The 18,741-nt window shown below is 45.1% G+C and overlaps 1 protein-coding gene across 1 annotated transcript in view; it reads right to left on the bottom strand.

Moving 5' to 3' along the window:
- LOC144495190 (uncharacterized) overlaps positions 1–12,030 on the bottom strand; it is a 984,403-nt gene extending 972,373 nt beyond the window's left edge. Inside the window, exon 1 of the mRNA XM_078215220.1 lies at positions 11,933–12,030. Coding sequence (XP_078071346.1) covers positions 11,933–11,993 — 61 coding nt within the window. The 5' untranslated portion in view covers positions 11,994–12,030. The remainder of the gene's footprint in view (positions 1–11,932) is intronic.
- Positions 12,031–18,741: the final 6,711 nt, after the last annotated feature.

The following is an 18,741-nucleotide window of genomic DNA, read 5'->3' as shown; positions in this document are numbered from 1 at the left end:
GCATATTAACCTTTTGTGGGACACCTTGTTGAAAACCTTCTGGAAATCCAGATATACTGTGGGTGAAATCTTCCAAAAAAATGGCACAGTTTTGTTTCCAGTGAGAAAACCGACGTGTTTATCTCCAGAGAAACAGGCTGGTTTCTCTTCAGATCTTATGACACTCTGCCAAAAAAAATCAAGGGGGCGTTGTCAGGCAAGGGGACGGAGCCTCAACACACCAGCAAAGCCCGTCTGCACTGAGATCCCATTAGAACAGCATTAAAGCTCACCCCGCAGCTCACCACGGAGGTTTCAAGGGCACCTCTCTCCACCCCATCCCCATTGGAGCCGACATTCAACTCAAACCTCCCCAGCCCCAGTTGCGATTAGCGGCCCCTTCATCTTCACTCCTCCCCCGCCCACCCCACAGTCAGAGCTGGCACCCCGCCCACTCCAAAACGACCATTGCTGGCATCTCCTGCTCCCCTGCCTGCTCTAGCCCACCAACTTATATAAATGAATCCCTCTCGCCTGAGGCTACCACTGCGGTCCGTACCTTAGTGCTGGTTGATGTTGCCAGGGTGGCGCTCCTAGAGTGGTACTGCCAAGGTAGCATGGCCATGGTGCCAACCTGGCAATGCTGACCTGTGCCAATGGGCAGTGCCAGGGGGAATTGCCAGGCCACTGCCTGCCTATGTGCCCCCCCCGCCCCCCGGGAGCTATACTTACCTTTACACCCCCGGGGGAATCCCCATGACAGATTCACATCTGGGTGAACCTGTTGTAAACCACACCGACGTGACGTTACATTGGTGTGATTTGAAAATACAGGGGCTGGAGGTCAATATCTGGCGAGGGGTCATTTTAATAATATTCAAATGTATTGAAATGTATGTAAATCAGATTCACGCTCTTTGTGGACGCGAACCTGATGACATCACTAAGTGAGTGGCAGGGAAGATCCGAAATTGCGATCTTGTTGGCAAGATCTGCAACTTCCCTATCTTGGTCCCCCACTGGCATTTCCATGGATGGCGGGAGTGGACTCAAGATTGCACCTTTATCTATGGGTTCCCCCTTACTAGTTAACTCTCAAAAAACTCCAATAAATGTGTTAAAAAGCATTTCCCTTCAGAAAAACTGTGTTGACTTGTTCTTTTTTTATTATTTCGTGGGATATGGGCATTGCTGGCTAGATCAGCATTTTTATTCCCCTGTGCTAATTGCCTTTGAGAAGGTGGTAGTGAGCTGCCTTCTTAATCCACTGCAGTCTGTGTGGGGCCTCCTCCTCCAGGGAGCCATTTAATAGCTTGCCACCATTCAGAACTAAATGTGGCAGGACTGCAGAGCTTAGATCTCAGCTGATCAGATTAGGTTTTTCCAAGTGCATTCTCAATACTTCCTTAATAATAGATTTCAGCTTTTTTCCAAGAACTGATATAGACTAACTGGCCCGTGTTTCCCTATTTCCTCCCTCACCTTTCTAGAAATATGAAGTAACATTTGCTGACTTGAAATCTGATGAGATTTTTCTGAAGCTAATGAATTCTGAGATCACGTACCAACCGACTCAAGAACAGCTTCTTCCCTGCTGCTGTCAGATTTTTGAATGGACTTACCTTGCATTAAGTTGATCTTTCTCTACACCCTAGCTATGACTGTAACACTACATTCTGCGCTCTCTCCTTTCCTTCTCTATGAACGGTATGTTTTGTCTGTATAGCACGCAAGAAACAATACTTTTCACTGTTCGTTAATACGTGACAATAATAAATCAAATCAAATTTTGAAAAACGACAGCCAGTAAGCACATCCTTCATCTCTGCAGTTATCGCCTTTAAGTCTGAGGCAGTGGGCCATCAGGCCCCTGGGATTTGTCACTATTTAATCTTTTAAGTTTCTCCAGATCTACTTCTCTTTGACATTAATTTTCCTAATTCCCTCACTCTTTTTAGCCCCACGTTTGCTGACTATTTCTGGAATAATACTAAATATTTGTTTAATGCCCCATCATTTCCTCATTCTCATGTTAATTTCACCTGTCTTTGATTCTAATGGACCAAAGTTAACTTCAGTTATTCTCTTTCTTTTTATATACTTATAAAAATCTCTTACAATCTGTTTTTATATAGCTGGCTAGTTTACTCTAACATTCTATTCGTTTCCCTTTTTGTCAACTTTTTGATTGCCCTTGGCTGGTTTCTAAAACATTCCTAATCCTCAGACTTGTAGGATTCTTTGCAATATTAGAAGCCTCCTTTTCTAATCTAAAACTATCCCTAACATTCTGAGTGAGCTATGGTCTTTCTTGCTAAGTTTTTTTTTCAATAGAATAAATACTTTTGAACATTTTGAATTCTTTCTGTTTTCTACTGTTTATTTACAGCCAAACCTTTTAGTCTATTTAGCCAGTTCTCCCCTCATACCTATATAACGGGTTTTGCTCAAGTTTAAGATTCTTGTTTGTGCTTGGGATATGTCACTTTCAAATTTAAACTGGAATTCAATCGCTGTTTCCCAGTGGATTCTTTGCAATGGCATTACTAATTAATCCTGATTCACTACACAATACCAAATCTAAGATAGCTTTATCTGTGGGTGGTTCCACCACAGGCAGCTTCAGAAAACATTCCACAAACTCACCTTCAATCTAGACTACTCTTGCCAATTTGATTGTCCCAGTCTATATGAAAATTAATGTCCCCCACAATTATTGCATTGCCTGTACTACAAACCCCAATGGTTTCTTGTTTCATGCTCTGTCCAATTGTATAACTACTATGAGGGGCCTGTTTTATGACTCTTGCTATTTCTAATTCTGTGTCATCTGTGAACTTACTGATCATACCCACCCCCTCATATTCCCATCTAGCCAGTGGTCATAATACACATTGGTAAAAACAATGTAGGTAGAAAAAAGAATGAAGTCCTAAAAGCATTATATAGGGAGTTAGGAAGTAAGTTGAAAAGTAGGACCACAAAGGTACTGATTTCAGGAATACTACCAGTGCCACATGCTGGTCAGAGTAGAAATAGCAGGATATATCGGATGAATACGTGACTGAAGAGATGGTGTGAGGGGGGAGGGTTTCAGATCCCTGGGACATTGGGAGCAGTTCTGGGGGAGGTGGGACCAGTACACACTGGGCTGGTTACACCTGACGTCCTAGGGGTGAGTATTTGCTCGAGTGTTTGGGGTTTAAGCTGAAATGGCAGGGGAGAATGGCAATCTATGCAAGGTGTCTGAAGAGAGGGAATGAAGGACAAGAACAAAATACAGAAAGGGGAATAAGAAAAGTGATAGGCAAAGAAATCGAAGGGCCAGAATTAAACATGGTCACAGTGAAAAATATTGGGAATGTAACAAGTAATGTTAAAAAGGCAAGCCTTAAAGCTTTGTACCTGAATCCGTGGAGCATTCTCAATAAAGTGGATGAATTAATTGCATAAACGGGTATGATATAGTTAAAATTATGAAACACAGCTGCTGGGTGACCAGGCATGGAATTGAACTCTGAGGTCTCGGTGTTTAGGAAGGAAAAGGCAGTGGAGTTGCATTGCCGGTTAAAGAGGAAATTAACACAATAGTGAGGAAAGATATTAGCTCTGACCATATGGAATCTGTATGGGTAGAGCTAAGAAACATTAAGGGGCAAAAAAATGTTAGTGGGGATGACATCTAGGCCCCCCAAACTGTAGTGGGAATGTTGGGAATAACATTAAACAGGAAATCAGAGATGCAAGTGATAAAGGAACATCTGTAATTTAGATGACTTTAATCTGCATATAGATTGGGCAAATCAAATTAGTCACAATACCATAGAGGGGACATTCTTGGAGTGTATACAGGATGGTTTTCTGGAGCAATACGTTGAGGGACCAACTAGAGAACAGATCATCCTAGACTGGGTATTGTCTAATGAGAAAGGAATAGTTGATAATCTAGTTATGCAAGATTCCTTGTGACCAGAATATGGTAGAATTTTTCATCAAAATGGAGAGTGAGGTAATTGATTCTGAGATGAGGGTCCTGAATCTTAATAAAGGATACTACGATGGAATGAGGTGCAGGTTCGCTAAGATGGATTAGGAAATGTTATTTAAAGGGATGATAGTGGATAGGCAATGGCAAACATTCAAAGAGCGTATGGGGTGAACTGCAACAATTGTTTATTCCTGTCTGGCACAAAAGTAAAATGGGAAAGGTGGCCAAACCATGTCTTACATGGGAAATTAGAGATAGTATTGGATCCAAGGAAGAGGCATACACATTGGCCAGAAGAAACAACAGATCTGAGGTAGGGAAGCAGTTTAGAATTCAGCAAATTGTTCCACTGGAGCAAGCAGAGAGGGAGTGATTGGAGGCAGGAGTGCTGGTGAGAGATTGATTGAATTATTTATTTATTTATTTAGTCAGTTAGTGTGTGTGGTGTTTTTTGGCCTTTACTTTTGTAGTAGTATTTTTCTTAAGTTTAAAGTGAAAACCGGAAGTGGGCTGCTAAGGAATCTGGGAAGGGTTTTTTAAGCGCGCGAAGTATAAAAGGTAGGCTGCAGTATACAGCGGGCAGCGTCGGGAGCGGGCAGCGGAGTGTGTGGGAAGCAGAGTGTGAGCTATAAGGGCTTTGGCTCACAGGGCTTGTGGGAAGCAGAGTGTGAGCTATAAGGGCTTTGGCTCACAGGGCTTGTGGGACAGGGCGAGCAGGGGTGAGTTTAATTCATTTTTGCTGTTTCTACCTGGTACTGGCAAGGTATCTAGAGGGGAAGGGTGTGCAGGCAGTGCTATGTTCCTCTTGCACTATGTTTGAGGTGAGGGACGACGACAGTGTCCCTGCTGATTACATCTGTGGGAAGTGCACCCATCTGCAGCTCCTCCAAAACCGTGTTAGGGAACTGGAGCTAGAGTTGGATGAACTTAGGATCATTAGGGATGCAGAGGTGGCCATAGACAGAAGCTTTAGGGATACAGTTACTCCGAGGAATGAAAACAGATGGGTGATGGTGAGAGGGGCTGGGAGGAAGCAGTCTGTGCAGGGATCCCCTGTGGTCGTTCCCCTTAGCAACAAGTATTCCACTTTGGATACAGTTGAGGGGGACGACATACCAGTGGTGAGCCGCAGTGAGAGGATCTCCAGCACTGTGTTCGTCTCTGTGGCTCGGGAGGGTAAGGGGGAGAGTGGGAGGGCAATAGTTATTGGGGACTCGTTAGTTAGAGGGATAGATAGGAGGTTCTGTGGCAGAAAAAGAGACTCACGGATGGTATGTTACCTACCGGATGCCAAGGTCCGTGACGTCTCGGACCGTGTTTTCCGGATTCTTAAGGGGGAGGGGAAACAGTCACAAGTCGTGGTACACATTGGTACCAACGACATAGGTAAGAGAAGGGACAGGGATTTAAAACAGGAATTTCGGGAGCTGGGCTGGAAGCTGAGAGCCAAGACAAAACATGTGGTCATCTCTGGTACGTTACCGGTGCCACGTGATAGCGAGTTGAGGAACAGGGAGAGAGTGCAGTTAAACATGTGGTTGCAGGGATGGTGTAGGAGGGAGGGTTTCAGATACGTGGATAATTGGAACACATTCTGGGGAAGGTGGGACCTGTACAAACAGGACGGGGTGCACCTGAACCAGAGGGGCACAAATATCCTGGGAGAGAAATTTGATACGGCTCTTCAGGGGGGTTTAAACTAATTTGTCAGGGGATTGGGAAAAGGAGTTGTAGTCCAGAAGTCAGTGTTGAGGGTGGTGAGGTACTGGGGAAGGTATCAGGGTCAAGGGTGGGTACAGGTAGACAGGAAGGTGGTTTGAAGTGTGTCTACTTCAATGCAAGGAGCATCCGGAACAAGGTAGATGAACTAGGGGCGTGGATTGGTACTTGGGACTACGATGTGGTGGCCATTACGGAGACGTGGGTAGAACAAGGACAGGAATGGTTGTTGGACGTTCCGGGGTATAGATGTTTCAGTAAGTGTAGGGAAGCTGGTAAAAGAGGTGGAGGAGTAGCATTGTTAATCAAGGATAGTTTAACGGCTGCGGAAAGGCACTTCGAAGGGGATCTGCACACTGAGGTAATATGGGCTGAGGTTAGAAATAGGAAAGGAGCAGTCACGTTGTTAGGAGTTTACTATAGGCCCCCAAATAGTAATAGAGATGTGGAGGAAGAAATTGCTAAGCAGATTATGGATATGTGTGGGGGTCACAGGGTAGTTGTCATGGGGGACTTTAACTTTCCAAATATTGAGTGGAACCTTTGTAGGTCGAATAGTTCGGATGGGGCAGTTTTTGTGCAGTGTGTGCAGGAGGGTTTCCTGACACAATATGTGGATAGGCCGACAAGAGGTGAGGCCACATTGGATTTGGTACTGGGACATGAACCAGGCCAAGTGTTAGATTTGGTTGTGGGAGAGCACTTTGGAGATAGTGACCACAATTCGTGTCTTTTGTTATTGCAATGGAGAGGGATAGGGCCGTATGGCAGGGCAAGGTTTACAATTGGGGGAGAGGTAATTATGATGCGATTAGGCAAGAATTAGGGGGCATAAGTTGGGAACAGAAACTGTCAGGGAAAGGAACTAATGAAAAGTGGAACTTTTTCAAGGAACAAATACTGTGTGTCCTTGATAGGTATGTCCCTGTCAAGCAGGGAGGAAATGGCCGAGTGAGGGAACCATGGTTCACGAAAGAGGTGGAATGTCTTGTGAAAAGGAAGAGGGAAGCTTATGTAGGGATGAGGAAACAAGGTTCAGATGGCTCGATTGAGGGTTACAAGTTAGCAAGGAATGAGCTGAAAAAGGGGCTGAGGAGAGCTAGGAGGGGACATGAGAAGTCCTTGGCGGGAAAATCAAGGAAAACCCCAAGGCTTTTTACTCTTATGTGAGGAATAAAAGAATGACCAGAGTGAGGTTAGGGCCGGTCAAGGACAGTAGTGGGAACTTGTGTATGGAGTCAGTAGAGATAGGCGAGGTGATGAATGAATACTTTTCTTGTGTTCACCAAGGAGAGGGGCCATGTTTTTGAGGAAGAGAAGGTGTTACAGGCTAATAGGCTGGAGGAAATAGATGTTCGGAGGGAGGATGTCCTGGCAGTTTTGAATAAACTGAAGGTCGATAAGTCCCCTGGGCCTAATGAAATATATCCGAGGATTCTTTGGGAGGCAAGGGATGAGATTGCAGAGCCTTTGGCTTTGATCTTTGGGTCCTCACTGTCCACGGGGATGGTGCCAGAGGACTGGAGAATGGCGAATGTTGTTCCTCTGTTTAAGAAAGGGAATAGAAATGACCCTGGTAATTATAGACCGGTTAGTCTTACTTCGGTGGTTGGTAAATTGATGGAAAAGGTCCTTAGGGATGGGATTTATGACCATTTAGAAAGATGCGGATTAATCCGGGATAGTCAGCATGGATTCGTGAAGGGCAAGTCGTGCCTCACAAATTTGATAGAATTTTTTGAGGAGGTAACTAAGTGTGTTGATGAAGGTAGGGCAGTTGATGTCATATACATGGATTTTAGTAAGGCGTTTGATAAGGTCCCCCATGGTCGGCTTATGATGAAAGTGAGGAGGTGTGGGATAGAGGGAAAGTTGGCCGATTGGTAATTGGCTGTCTGATCGAAGACAGAGGGTGGTGGTGGATGGAAAATTTTCGGATTGGAGGCAGGTTGCTAGCGGAGTGCCACAGGGATCAGTGCTTGGTCCTCTGCTCTTTGTGATTTTTATTAATGACTTAGAGGAGGGGGCTGAAGGGGGATCAGTAAATTTGCTGATGACACCAAGATTGGTGGAGTAGTGGATGAGGTGGAGGGCTGTTGTAGGCTGCAAAGAGACATAGATAGGATGCAAAGCTGGGCTGAAAAATGGCAAATGGAGTTTAACCCTGATAAATGTGAGGTGATTCATTTTGGTAGGACTAATTTAAATGTGGATTACAGGGTCAAAGGTAGGGTTCTGAAGACTGTGGAGGAACAGAGAGATCTTGGGTCCATATCCACAGATCTCTAAAGGTTGCCACTCAAGTGGATAGAGCTGTGAAGAAGGCCTATAGTGTGTTAGCTTTTATTAACAGGGGGTTGGAGTTTAAAGAGCCGTGGGGTTATGCTGCAACTGTACAGGACCTTGGTGAGACCACATTTGGAATATTGTGTGCAGTTCTGGTCACCTCACTATAAGAAGGATGTGGAAGCGCTGGAAAGAGTGCAGAGGAGATTTACCAGGATGCTGCCTGGTTTGGAGGGTAGGTCTTATGAGGAAAGGTTGAGGGAGTTAGGGCTGTTCTCTCTGGAGCGGAGGAGGCTGAGGGGAGACTTAATAGAGGTTTATAAAATGATGCAGGGGATAGATAGAGTGAATGTTCAAAGACTATTTCCTCGGGTGGATGGAGCTATTACTCGGGGGCATAACTATAGGGTTCATGGTGGGAGATATAGGAAGGATATCAGAGGTAGGTTCTTTATGCAGAGAGTGGTTGGGGTGTGGAATGGACTGCCTGCAGTGATAGTGGAGTCAGACACTTTAGGAACATTTAAGCGGTTATTGGATAGGCACATGGAGCACACCAGGATGATAGGGAGTGGGATAGCTTGATCTTGGTTTCAGATAAAGCTCGGCACAACATTGTGGGCCGAAGGGCCTGTTCTGTGCTGTACTGTTATATGTAAGATGTAAAGGAGGATGAAGGGATTGATTAAGAAGGGGAAAATAGAGTACGAGAGTAATAACATAAAAAATGACTGTAAAAGTTTCTGTAAAGAATAAAAGATTGATGTCGACAAATGTAAGCCCCTTACTGTCAGAAACAAGGGCATTTGTAATGGGAATGAAGAAATGGCTGACAAACTAAATACATACGTGGTCGGCACGGTAGCACAGTAGTTAGCACTGCTGCTTCACAGCTCCAGGGACCTGGGTTCGATTCCCGGCTTGGGTCACTGTCTGTGTGGAGTTTGCACATTCTCCTCGTGTCTGCGTGGGTTTCCTCCGGTGCTCCGGCTTCCTCCCACAGTCCAAAGATGTGCGGGTTAAGTTGATTAGCCATGCTAAAATTGCCCCTTAGTGTCCTGAGATGCATAAATTAGAGGGATTAGCGGGTAAAATATGTAGGGATATGGGGTGGGGCCTGGGTGGGATTGTGGTCGGTGCAGACTCGATGGACCAAATGGCCTCTTTCTGCACTGTAGGGTTTCTATGATTCTCTACTTTGTTTCTGTCTTCACAAAGGAGGAGACAAATAAGATACCAGAAATACTGGGGAGCACAGGGTTTAGTGAGAGGTAGGAACTAAAGGAGATCAGTATTAGTGCTATAAGTAAAGGGAGGTAGAGAGAAAACAGGCAATTATAGACCCTGTTAGATCATTAATGTACACTACAAACAGCAAGACAACAGCACCGAAAGACGTGCTGGTTCGGTACATTGGCCATGCTAAATTCTCCCTCAGTGTTACCGAGCAGGTGCTGGAGTGTGGCAATTAGGGGATTTTCACAGTAACTTCATTGCAGTGTTAATGTAAGCCTACTTGTTAAGTTAATTTATTTATTAGTCACAAGTGGGCTTATATTAACACTGTAATGAAGTTACTGTGAAATTCCTCTCGTCACCATAATCCGGCGCCTGTTCGGGTCAATGCACCCTAACCAGCACGTCTTTCAGAATGTGGGAGGAAACTGGAGCACCCGGAGGAAACCCACGCAGACACGGGCAGGATGTGCAAACTCCACACAGACAGTGACCCAAGCCAGGAATTGAACCCGGGTCCCCAAGTTGCAGTGCTATCCGCTGTGCTACTGTGTCGCCCTGTTAATGTGACAATAATAAATAAACTTGAAACTTTAAAATACTGTACACAGGCTTCGAGTCACAAAAACAACCTTTGACCTACATCCTTTGCCTCCTGCCACTGAGCCAATTTTAGATCTAATTTGCCAAATTGCCCTGGTTCCCACCTTACCTTCTTGATCAGTCTCCCATGTGGGACCTTGTCAAAAGCCTTACTGAAGTCCATGTACACTGCAAGTACATTGCCCTCACCTACTTGAAGAATTCAAAAAGTTCTCCCTCCTCTTTCCTACTCTGACTCCCTGATTCCATGCACGTGTGAAAACATCTCCATGGCATCCCTAATTAGTTAATCTCAGCATTGTGCTCAGTTGGTCAATCAGGGCACTAAAAAGTCATCCAACCAGGGCTTGGAAATCTGTCCCATCATTTGGAGATCAAATCATCTCCCAGACCAGATAGGGGTCTTCCCCCATTGAACGAGAGGGTCAGTTACAACCTTGAACATTGATTCTCACCTTTCACTGTCAGAATAGTTTCTTTCGGTGATTTAAATTTTCCAACATTGAGGTCCACCTGGCAGTGATATCCATCACTTTCCGCCTGGCTCAGCTGCTCCATCATTATCGAGCCATCGTTGTTGCTGAGGTTCCCAACAAATCTGAATTGACTCCCCCCATCCCGCTGTTTCCCACTCTCACACAGTTCACCCTGTGGATGGTCTGTACCCGGATATGTACACTGAAAGATATGTTCTGGGTAACTGTTGAACCATTTCACGGAGCCGGTGACTGTGAGATTGGTGTCTGGGTGGGTGAAAATACATGGCAGGACAGCAGATCCCCCTTCCTCAACACTCACAATATCTGCGACTCTCATTGTCCAACCATTTTTAGAATACGCTGTAGAGGGAAAGAGAGAGAGAGAATATTAAAACAGCACAGGGACATACGTCAGTATTCCAAAAACAAACTACAACATTCAATATTTTGCGTCTGCCAACGAGTATAAATAGATACATCACCCAGTCAGACCGATATTGCCCAGTTCTGGTGCAGTGACAGTGCAAACTTGCTCTTCAGACACAATGCTCTCTGATCACTTCAGGGGCGGCAAGGTAGCACAGTGGTTAGCACTGCTGCTTCACAGCTCCAGGGACCTGGGTTCGATTCCCGGCTTGGGTCGCTGTCTGTGTGGAGTTTGCACATTCTCCTCGTGTCTGCGTGGGTTTCCCCCGGGTGCTCCGGTTTCCTCCCACAGTCCAAAGATGTTCGGGTTAGGTTGATTGGCCATGCTAAAATTGTCCCTTAGTGTCCTGAGATGTGTAGGTTAGAGGGATTAGCAGGTAAATGTGTAGGGATATGGGGGTAGGGCCTGGGTGGGATTGTGGTCGGTGCAGACTCGATGGGCCGAATGGCCTGTTTCTGCACTGTAGGGTTTCTATTTCTATTTCTATTTCTATGATTTAATATCAGTTCATTTACAGCTGTAACAACAGACGACCTAATGGATTTCTTCTGATGGGGGAGTTCTGGCTGATATCCGGAATCGTTTGTTCATTGAAACTTTGGTGAAAATTGGGAAATCTCTCCCTCAAAAGGTGTTGATGCTGTGGGGTCAATTAAAAATCTCAGAATTGAGATGGATTGTTTTCTGTTTGGCGAGGATATTGAGAGGTGTGGAACCAAGGCAAGTATTTGGTCCTTAAGGATCAAAGACAAGTGAAATTAACATGAGAATGAGGAAATGATGGAGGCATTAAAGAAATATTTTGTATTATTCCAGAAATAGTCAGTAAATGTGGGATTAAAAAGAGTGAGGAAATTAATATCAAAGAGAAGAAGTATTGGAGAAACTTAAATATTAAATTATGACAAATCATTGGGGCCTGATGGCCCACACCTTCGGGTTTAAAGGAGATAGCTACAGAGATAAAGGATGCACTGGCTGTAGTTTTAGGATACTAATCAGCCTTGATCACATTGAATCTGGGCACCGGCTGGAGGGTTGAATGGCCTGTTTCATGTTCTTTGTGCCTTGCTAGAAACCTGACAATCTTTCTCTACTCTGTTCCTCAAACTCTGCATTAGACATTCACCCACTCTCAACCCTGCAGTGAAGTCGCAAAAAGGACAATTTATGCGACAAAATAAATTTGAATAATTATTATTAAAAAGCACCTACTGAAACCCCGCACTGAGACCGACAGCAAGACAGTGGAAAGCCAAACGTAGACAGAACCCATCTCCAATCCTTCAGTGTTTTGTCTTTCTCACTCAGAGGTCCTTGTCTTTTGACACCAAAATACAGAAGTTGCTCAAAATGTTTCTTCACTTCTTGTGAAATCACCCAAAACTGATGAAAACCTCTCTAAATCTACTGACTAACAGGAAGTCTGTTTAATAAAAAATGTCATGATGTGGAGATGCCGGCGTTGGACTGGGGTAATCACAGTAAGAAGTCTCACAACACCAGGTTAAAGTCCAACAGGTTTATTTGGTAGCAAATAAAAAATGTATCAGAGAAACTCTGTCAGCAACTGTGGAGAGAGAAACAGAGTTAATGTTTCAAGTCCATGAAGTGGAATGTGTCTGGAATGAGTGGTAGATGTTTGGAACGCGCTGCCAGGGATGACGGTACAGGCAGAAAAAATAGGGACATTTAAGGGGCTCTTAGATAAGCACATGAATATACAAGGAATAGAGGGATATGGACCAAGAACAGGCAGAAGGGATTAGTTAATTTGGCGTCATGTTCGGCACAACATCATGCACAAAAGGGACTGTTCTTGTGCTGTACTGTTCTATGTTCTAAGATTCTTCTTCAGAAGTGTTTGGGAAATAGGAAGATTATTTATGTTGAGCAGAAAACAAGAATGAAATGTTGTTGATTAACAGACCACATCTATTTATATAACTAATACTAAAAAGTGGCACAATCCACAGCATCAAGAGAGGATGAAAGGTCCTATATATTTCTGACTTTTTGGGGGTGACCTTACCAACAAAATTCTAAGTGCTGAATGAGCATGAAAATGGAAGATTTTCAGGCCCGCTTTTTTGGTGAGGGAAAAAAATCAAATCTTATGACAGTTCAAAACTGAGCCACAACCTGATTATCACCAGCAGGGGGAGGGGAGGGGATTTACCTCACCAATAAGATGGTTGCAGACAGCTGGAGGACGCTTTTGCGCATGTGCCCTGATCTCCCACTGCACCGTGTCAATCATACACAGTGCACTAGGAGATTGTCACTCCCCAACTCCCCCACCCTGACATCATAACCCCACCTCCCATTGCCCTCCTAGATCACTGCCCCAGTCACGGATTTCTTGCTCCCCCAATTGCCACTCTGATCATGCCCCCCCACTGGCCATTCACCATCCCTGAATTTCCCCCCCCCCCCCACCCTGGCTGATCACCGCTCCAGATTCCACCATCGCCCCCCACCACCCCCCGCCCCCCCCCCCCCCCCTCCACCCCCGCGCGCCACCCGGCTGATCTCCACCCCGGTTCACCCCATCCATCTGTTCCTCTGAACTCTAACTAAGCCACTTAGTTGTTTTCAGGAATGGCATGAAGTATGAGGAGAGATTGACCAGGTAGGATTGTATTTGCTGGAGTTCAGAGAAATGAGGGGGGATCTCATAGAGACTTCCAACAGGATTAGACAAGGTAGATGCAGGAAGGATGTTCCTGATGGTGGGGGAGTCCAGAACCCGGGGTCACAGCCTGAGGATACAGGATAGACCATTTAGGATGAAGATGAGGAGACATTTCTTCACCCAGAGAGTGGTGAGCCTGTGGAATTCATTACCACAGGAAGTAGTTGATGCCAAAACATTGAATGTATTCAAGAGGCGGCTGGATATGGCACTTGGCGAGAATGGGATCAAAGGTTATGGGGAAAAAGCAGGATTAGGCTATTGAGGACAATCAGCCATGATCGTGATGAATGGCAGAGCAGGCGCAAAGGGCCAAATGGCCTCCTACTGCTCCTATCTTCTATGTTTTTATGTCCTGCCATTCATTAAACATGGGACACTTGCCTTTGTCAATTGAGGCATTGATTACAAAAGCAGGGAGGTTATGTTGGAGTTGTATGGAACTTTGGTGAGTTCACAGCTGGAGCACTGTGTGCAGTTCTGGTCATCACATAGTAAGCATGTGATTGCACTGGAGGGGGTGCAGAGGAGATTCACCAGGATGCTGCCTGGGATTAAACATTTAAGTTACGAAGAGAGGTTGGATAGGCTTGGGTTGTTTTCGTTGGAGCAGAGAAGACAGGAGCGACCTGACCGTGGTGTACAAGATTATGAGAGACCTGGACAGAGTGGATAAGGAGCAGCTGTTCCCCTTAGTTGAAGAGTCAGTCACGAGGGGACATGAGTTCAAGGTGAGGAGCAGGATGTTTAGGGGGGATGTGAGGAGATTCAGATATATACAGGCTGAATAATATCAAGGTGTGCAAAGTGGTTCCCATCACAATTGTACTGATGGTTAATAGTCCAATCACAATTGAGGCCGATAAAGGAGCCTCTGCCTCAGTAGTGGGAGAACAAACTTATTGATACCTACATGTGGGGGTCCAGTTCTTGGGATTAAAAAACATGGTAGCCAGGCTATCAACGTACAGAGGGGAAGCCAAATGGATTTTGGGAACATCAACAGCACCTGTAAGTTACAGATAGCAGCCTGCCCAACTGCCTTTAATTGTAATTGAAGACCAAGCTTGAAGGGATGAGATAGGCTTCAGGCAACAAAATCGAACTGGCTCAAAATTTTCAAAATTCAAGAAGGGTACCTACATGATGTCAACCAGAATCCCCAATTTAGTGGGTTTTCCTATTACCTATTGAACAACGCTTCACATGATCAGCGGAGTAATTCCTGCTGAGTTGCTGATAGGTAGACATATTCGAACCAGGTTGGATTTGGTGTTTCCAAATTTGGCGGGGACGTTGGCGACTAAGCAGAGTGTGCAAAAGAAGGGTCATAATTCTACAAAGTCTGAGGGAACAGTTGAGGTGGATGATCTAGTGCATGCTAAAATATTTGGGACGGGTCAGAATTGGGTCCCAGGCGTTGTGGCCAGAACAGGCCACTATGTTATGAAGTCAAAGTTCAAGTTAAAGATTGAAGAAGCATTTAGATCACCTGCGAAGTCACATAGAGAGCCAGTGGACTAGTCCACTCTGAGTATGTCCACCAGTGATATTGTGGTTGAAAGCAATATGGACGCAAGTTGGCCCAGGAAGGGTCGAGTGGTGATCCTGTGGGAAATGAAAAAGTGATCTGTACAGATGCACCGTTACAAGTTGGGAGTCCAATTTCAGGAACTGAAACTGAATCTGCCCCTATTGATGAAACATTTCCTGTTGAACTGCGTCACTCCAAAAGGGTGAGAAAATCCCCTAACAGACTGACTTTTTAATGGACTGCTAAAAAAAACATACATAGTTTAACTTTTGATACTATGTGTTATAAAAGGTATTAAAGGGGAAATGATACATTAGCGAGCCCCTTTAAGGGACGAGGTTTTGGAGGGTCATGTGACTTGTTCAGCCAAATGGGTCGAAGCGCACGAATCCTGAGCTGAGCTCTCCCAGGCAGTCCAGGAGCCGGAGTCTCAGTAATGGGTAGCGTTGATCTCACTTTCTGTGCATAGTTCTTTCACTGTTAATAAACTGTTCTTTTGTTACCCCACTTGGGGATTGCCGCTCCTTCCAAAATACTACAGAAAGCTAATAAAATGTTATCATTTATTGTGAGGGGAATTTTAAAAAATGTATCTATTCATTCATGGGACATAGGTGTCGCTGGCTAGCCAGCATTTGTTGCCCATCCCTAGTTGCCTGAGGACAACCACATTGCTGTGTTCTGGAGTCACATGGAGGCCAGATCGAGTACGGACGGCAGATTTCCTTCCCTAAAGGACATTCGTGAACCAGATGGGTTTTTACCAACAATCGACAATGGTTTCATGGTCATCAGTAGATTCTTATTTCCAGATATTTTGTATTGAATTCAAATTCCACCAACTGCCATGGTGGAATTTGAACCCAGGTCCCCAGAACATGAGCTGGGATTGCAAAATTGATTGCAAAAGTAGGGAGGTTGTGCTTCAGTTGTGCAGGGTATTGGTGAGACCATATTTGGAGCATTGTGTACGGCAATGATGAGCCACCTGTGGCCTGGAGGGCACATGCGACCCATCTGGCTCACGGCCCACATGACATTTTGTTGATTGTTACACATGCACAGAGTTACCACAATCTGCTGATTTCCAGCTGCATAGTTTTTTTCTGACTGGTAGGAGTGAAATGATTCGTGTGTAAAGCAAAGGCAAGTGAAGTGAGGTGCTTGCTGATTGCTCACAACTTTGACTGTGAGAGCCGTGTGCTCCCTCTGTGTCAAAGTGTAAATATTTCTTTGTTGTTGCCACTTGAAGTTGGTGCTAGTTCTATTAATATCTAAATGATTAAGCATTTACTGCAAGACCATAAGACATAGGAGCAGAATTAGGCCACTCAGCCAATCGAGTCTGCTCCGCCATTCAATCATGGCTGATATTTTTCTCATCCCCATTCTCCTGCCTTTTCCCCATACCCTTGACCCCCTTATTAATCAAGAACCTATCTATCTCTGTCTTAAAACCACTCAATGACCTGGCCTCCACAGCCTTCTGCGTCAAAGAGTTTCACCACTCTCTGGGCCCAATATCTAAGGAAGGATGTGCTGGCCTTGGAAAGGGTCCAGAGGAGGTTCACAAGAATGATCCCTGGAATGAAGAGCTTGTCATATGGGAACAGTTGAGGACTCTGGGTCTGTACTCGTTGGGAGCTTAGAAGGATGAGGGGGGATCTTATTGAAACTTACAGGATTCTGCGAGGCCTGGATAGAGTGGACGTGGAGAGGATGTTTTCCGCTAGGAAGAAAAATAGAACCAGAGGGCACAACCTCAGGCTAAAGGGACAATCCTTTAAAACAGAGATGAGGAGGAATTTTTTCAGCCAGAGAGTGGTGAATCTGTGGAACTCTTTGCCGCAGAAGGCTGTGGAGGCCAGGTCATTGAGTGTCTTTAAGACAGATATAGATAGATTCTTGATTAATAAGGGGGTCAAGGGTTATAGGGAAATGGCAGGAGAATGGGGATGAGAAAAATATCAGCCATGATTGAATGGTGGAGCAGACTCGATGGGCCGAGTGGCCTAATTCTGCTCCTATGTCTTATGGTCTTATGTTGACTGCGTACGGGGCTGCAACAGTCAATATTATAAAAAGTCTGGAAACACTGGAGTCCAAGACGTTCGATGAGTTTGTAGAAATGGTGGCAAATCATTACGATCCTAAACCTTCTGTGATCTTGCAATGGTACAGGTTCAATACAACTACTAGATTTGCAGGGAAACCAATGGCAGAATTCCTGACGCGACTAAGAAAACTGGCAGAGCATTGCGAATATGGCACAGCATTACCGGAAATGCTGAGAGACTGTTTAGTGTGTGGAATAAATAATCTAGCAATCCAAAGAAGGCTTTTGACAGAGCCAAACCTAGATTTTAAAAAAGCTATAGAGCTGGCCTTAGCTCGGGAGAATGAGGGGAAAGGGGCCCAAGAGCTGCAAGGATCTTTAGATAGTAATGTCCATAGGCTCGGGCGAGTCCCCTATCGCAGACCCAGGTCCCCAGTTGAACATACTCGTGAACCCCACCCTTGGGCGAGGAAAAATGAGCAAGCAGAGAAACTAAGAAGTCTCGACACTGGCTGAGAGAGAGCTCTACAGTTTAGGGAGCAGCCAACACAGCAGCACTGCACACGCAGCCAGACAGCCCGCTCCAAGCAAGGTTACCAAAACAAACAGAGCACACAACACCCATACCGAAGGGCAAAGCCACCCCAAAACAGAACGTACCAAATAAGTTAGGCCGAAGAGCAGGAACTAGCATTACTAAATTGTGTCTCGACACCAAAGGTGGCCCCTATACAGATACAGCTCCAAGTGAATGGACACCTATTAGATATGGAGGTGAACGCGAGGACAGTGGTATCTATTGAAGGGGAGCGAGAATTTAGAAGGTTAAGATTGGATATCTCCATATTCAAATTGAAGGACACCAAGGCAAGATTGGCAACTCGTCATTACGAGTAGTGGGGACCACCGTAATCCCAGTCACATATGGGCAACAAACAGTTCAACTCCTGTTGATAGTGGTACAAGGGCCAGGCCCCAGCCTTTTGCGAAGGGACTAGTTACAGAAAATCCAGTTGGATTGGCCCATCAAAAATGGGCACTGGAAACTTATATGAGGTAATAGGAAAATACCCAGAGGTTTTCAGGACAGACCTTGGAAAAATAAAACGGGTCAAGGCGAATAATTATATGGAGCCAGATGCTCAACCAAGATTTTTCAAGGCAAGACCAGTTCCAAATGCGTTATGAGCGAAAGTGGAGACTGAACTGAAGCGATTAGAAGAGCTGGGGATAATTCGACCCATGCAATTTTCCGAGTGGGCCACACCGGTAGTCCCGGTGTTAAAGCCAGACAACACAATCCGCCTCTGTGGTGATTATAAGATGATAGTGAATAAAGCATCTATCTCGTTTAGACAAATATCCAATGCCACGAATAGACGACCTCCATGCAAAGTTATCTGTAAGCCAGATATTCAGAAAGCTGGATATGAGTCATGCGTACCTTCAATTGGAACTAGAAGAGTCATTAAGAAAGTATATGACAGTAAACACGCACAAGAGTCTATATGAATACACTCGCCTACCATTCGGGGTATCATCAGCGTGTGCCATATTCCAAAGAGTAATGGAAGGCATATTGCAGGGAATGCCCAGAGTCGCAGGTTACCTAGATGCTATTCTAATAGGAGCCACTGTCAAGGAACACCATGAAACTTTAGCAGAAGTCTTACGACGGTTTTCGGTAGCTGGGCTCAGACTAAAAAGAGAAAAATGTGTTTTCCAAGCAACAGAGGTAA

This window comes from Mustelus asterias, chromosome 6 (genome assembly GCF_964213995.1).
Source record: "Mustelus asterias chromosome 6, sMusAst1.hap1.1, whole genome shotgun sequence".
NCBI classification, from domain to species: domain Eukaryota; kingdom Metazoa; phylum Chordata; class Chondrichthyes; order Carcharhiniformes; family Triakidae; genus Mustelus; species Mustelus asterias.
The sequence above is the reverse complement of the archived record's forward strand: the minus strand, read 5'-3'. Positions and strand labels throughout refer to the sequence as shown.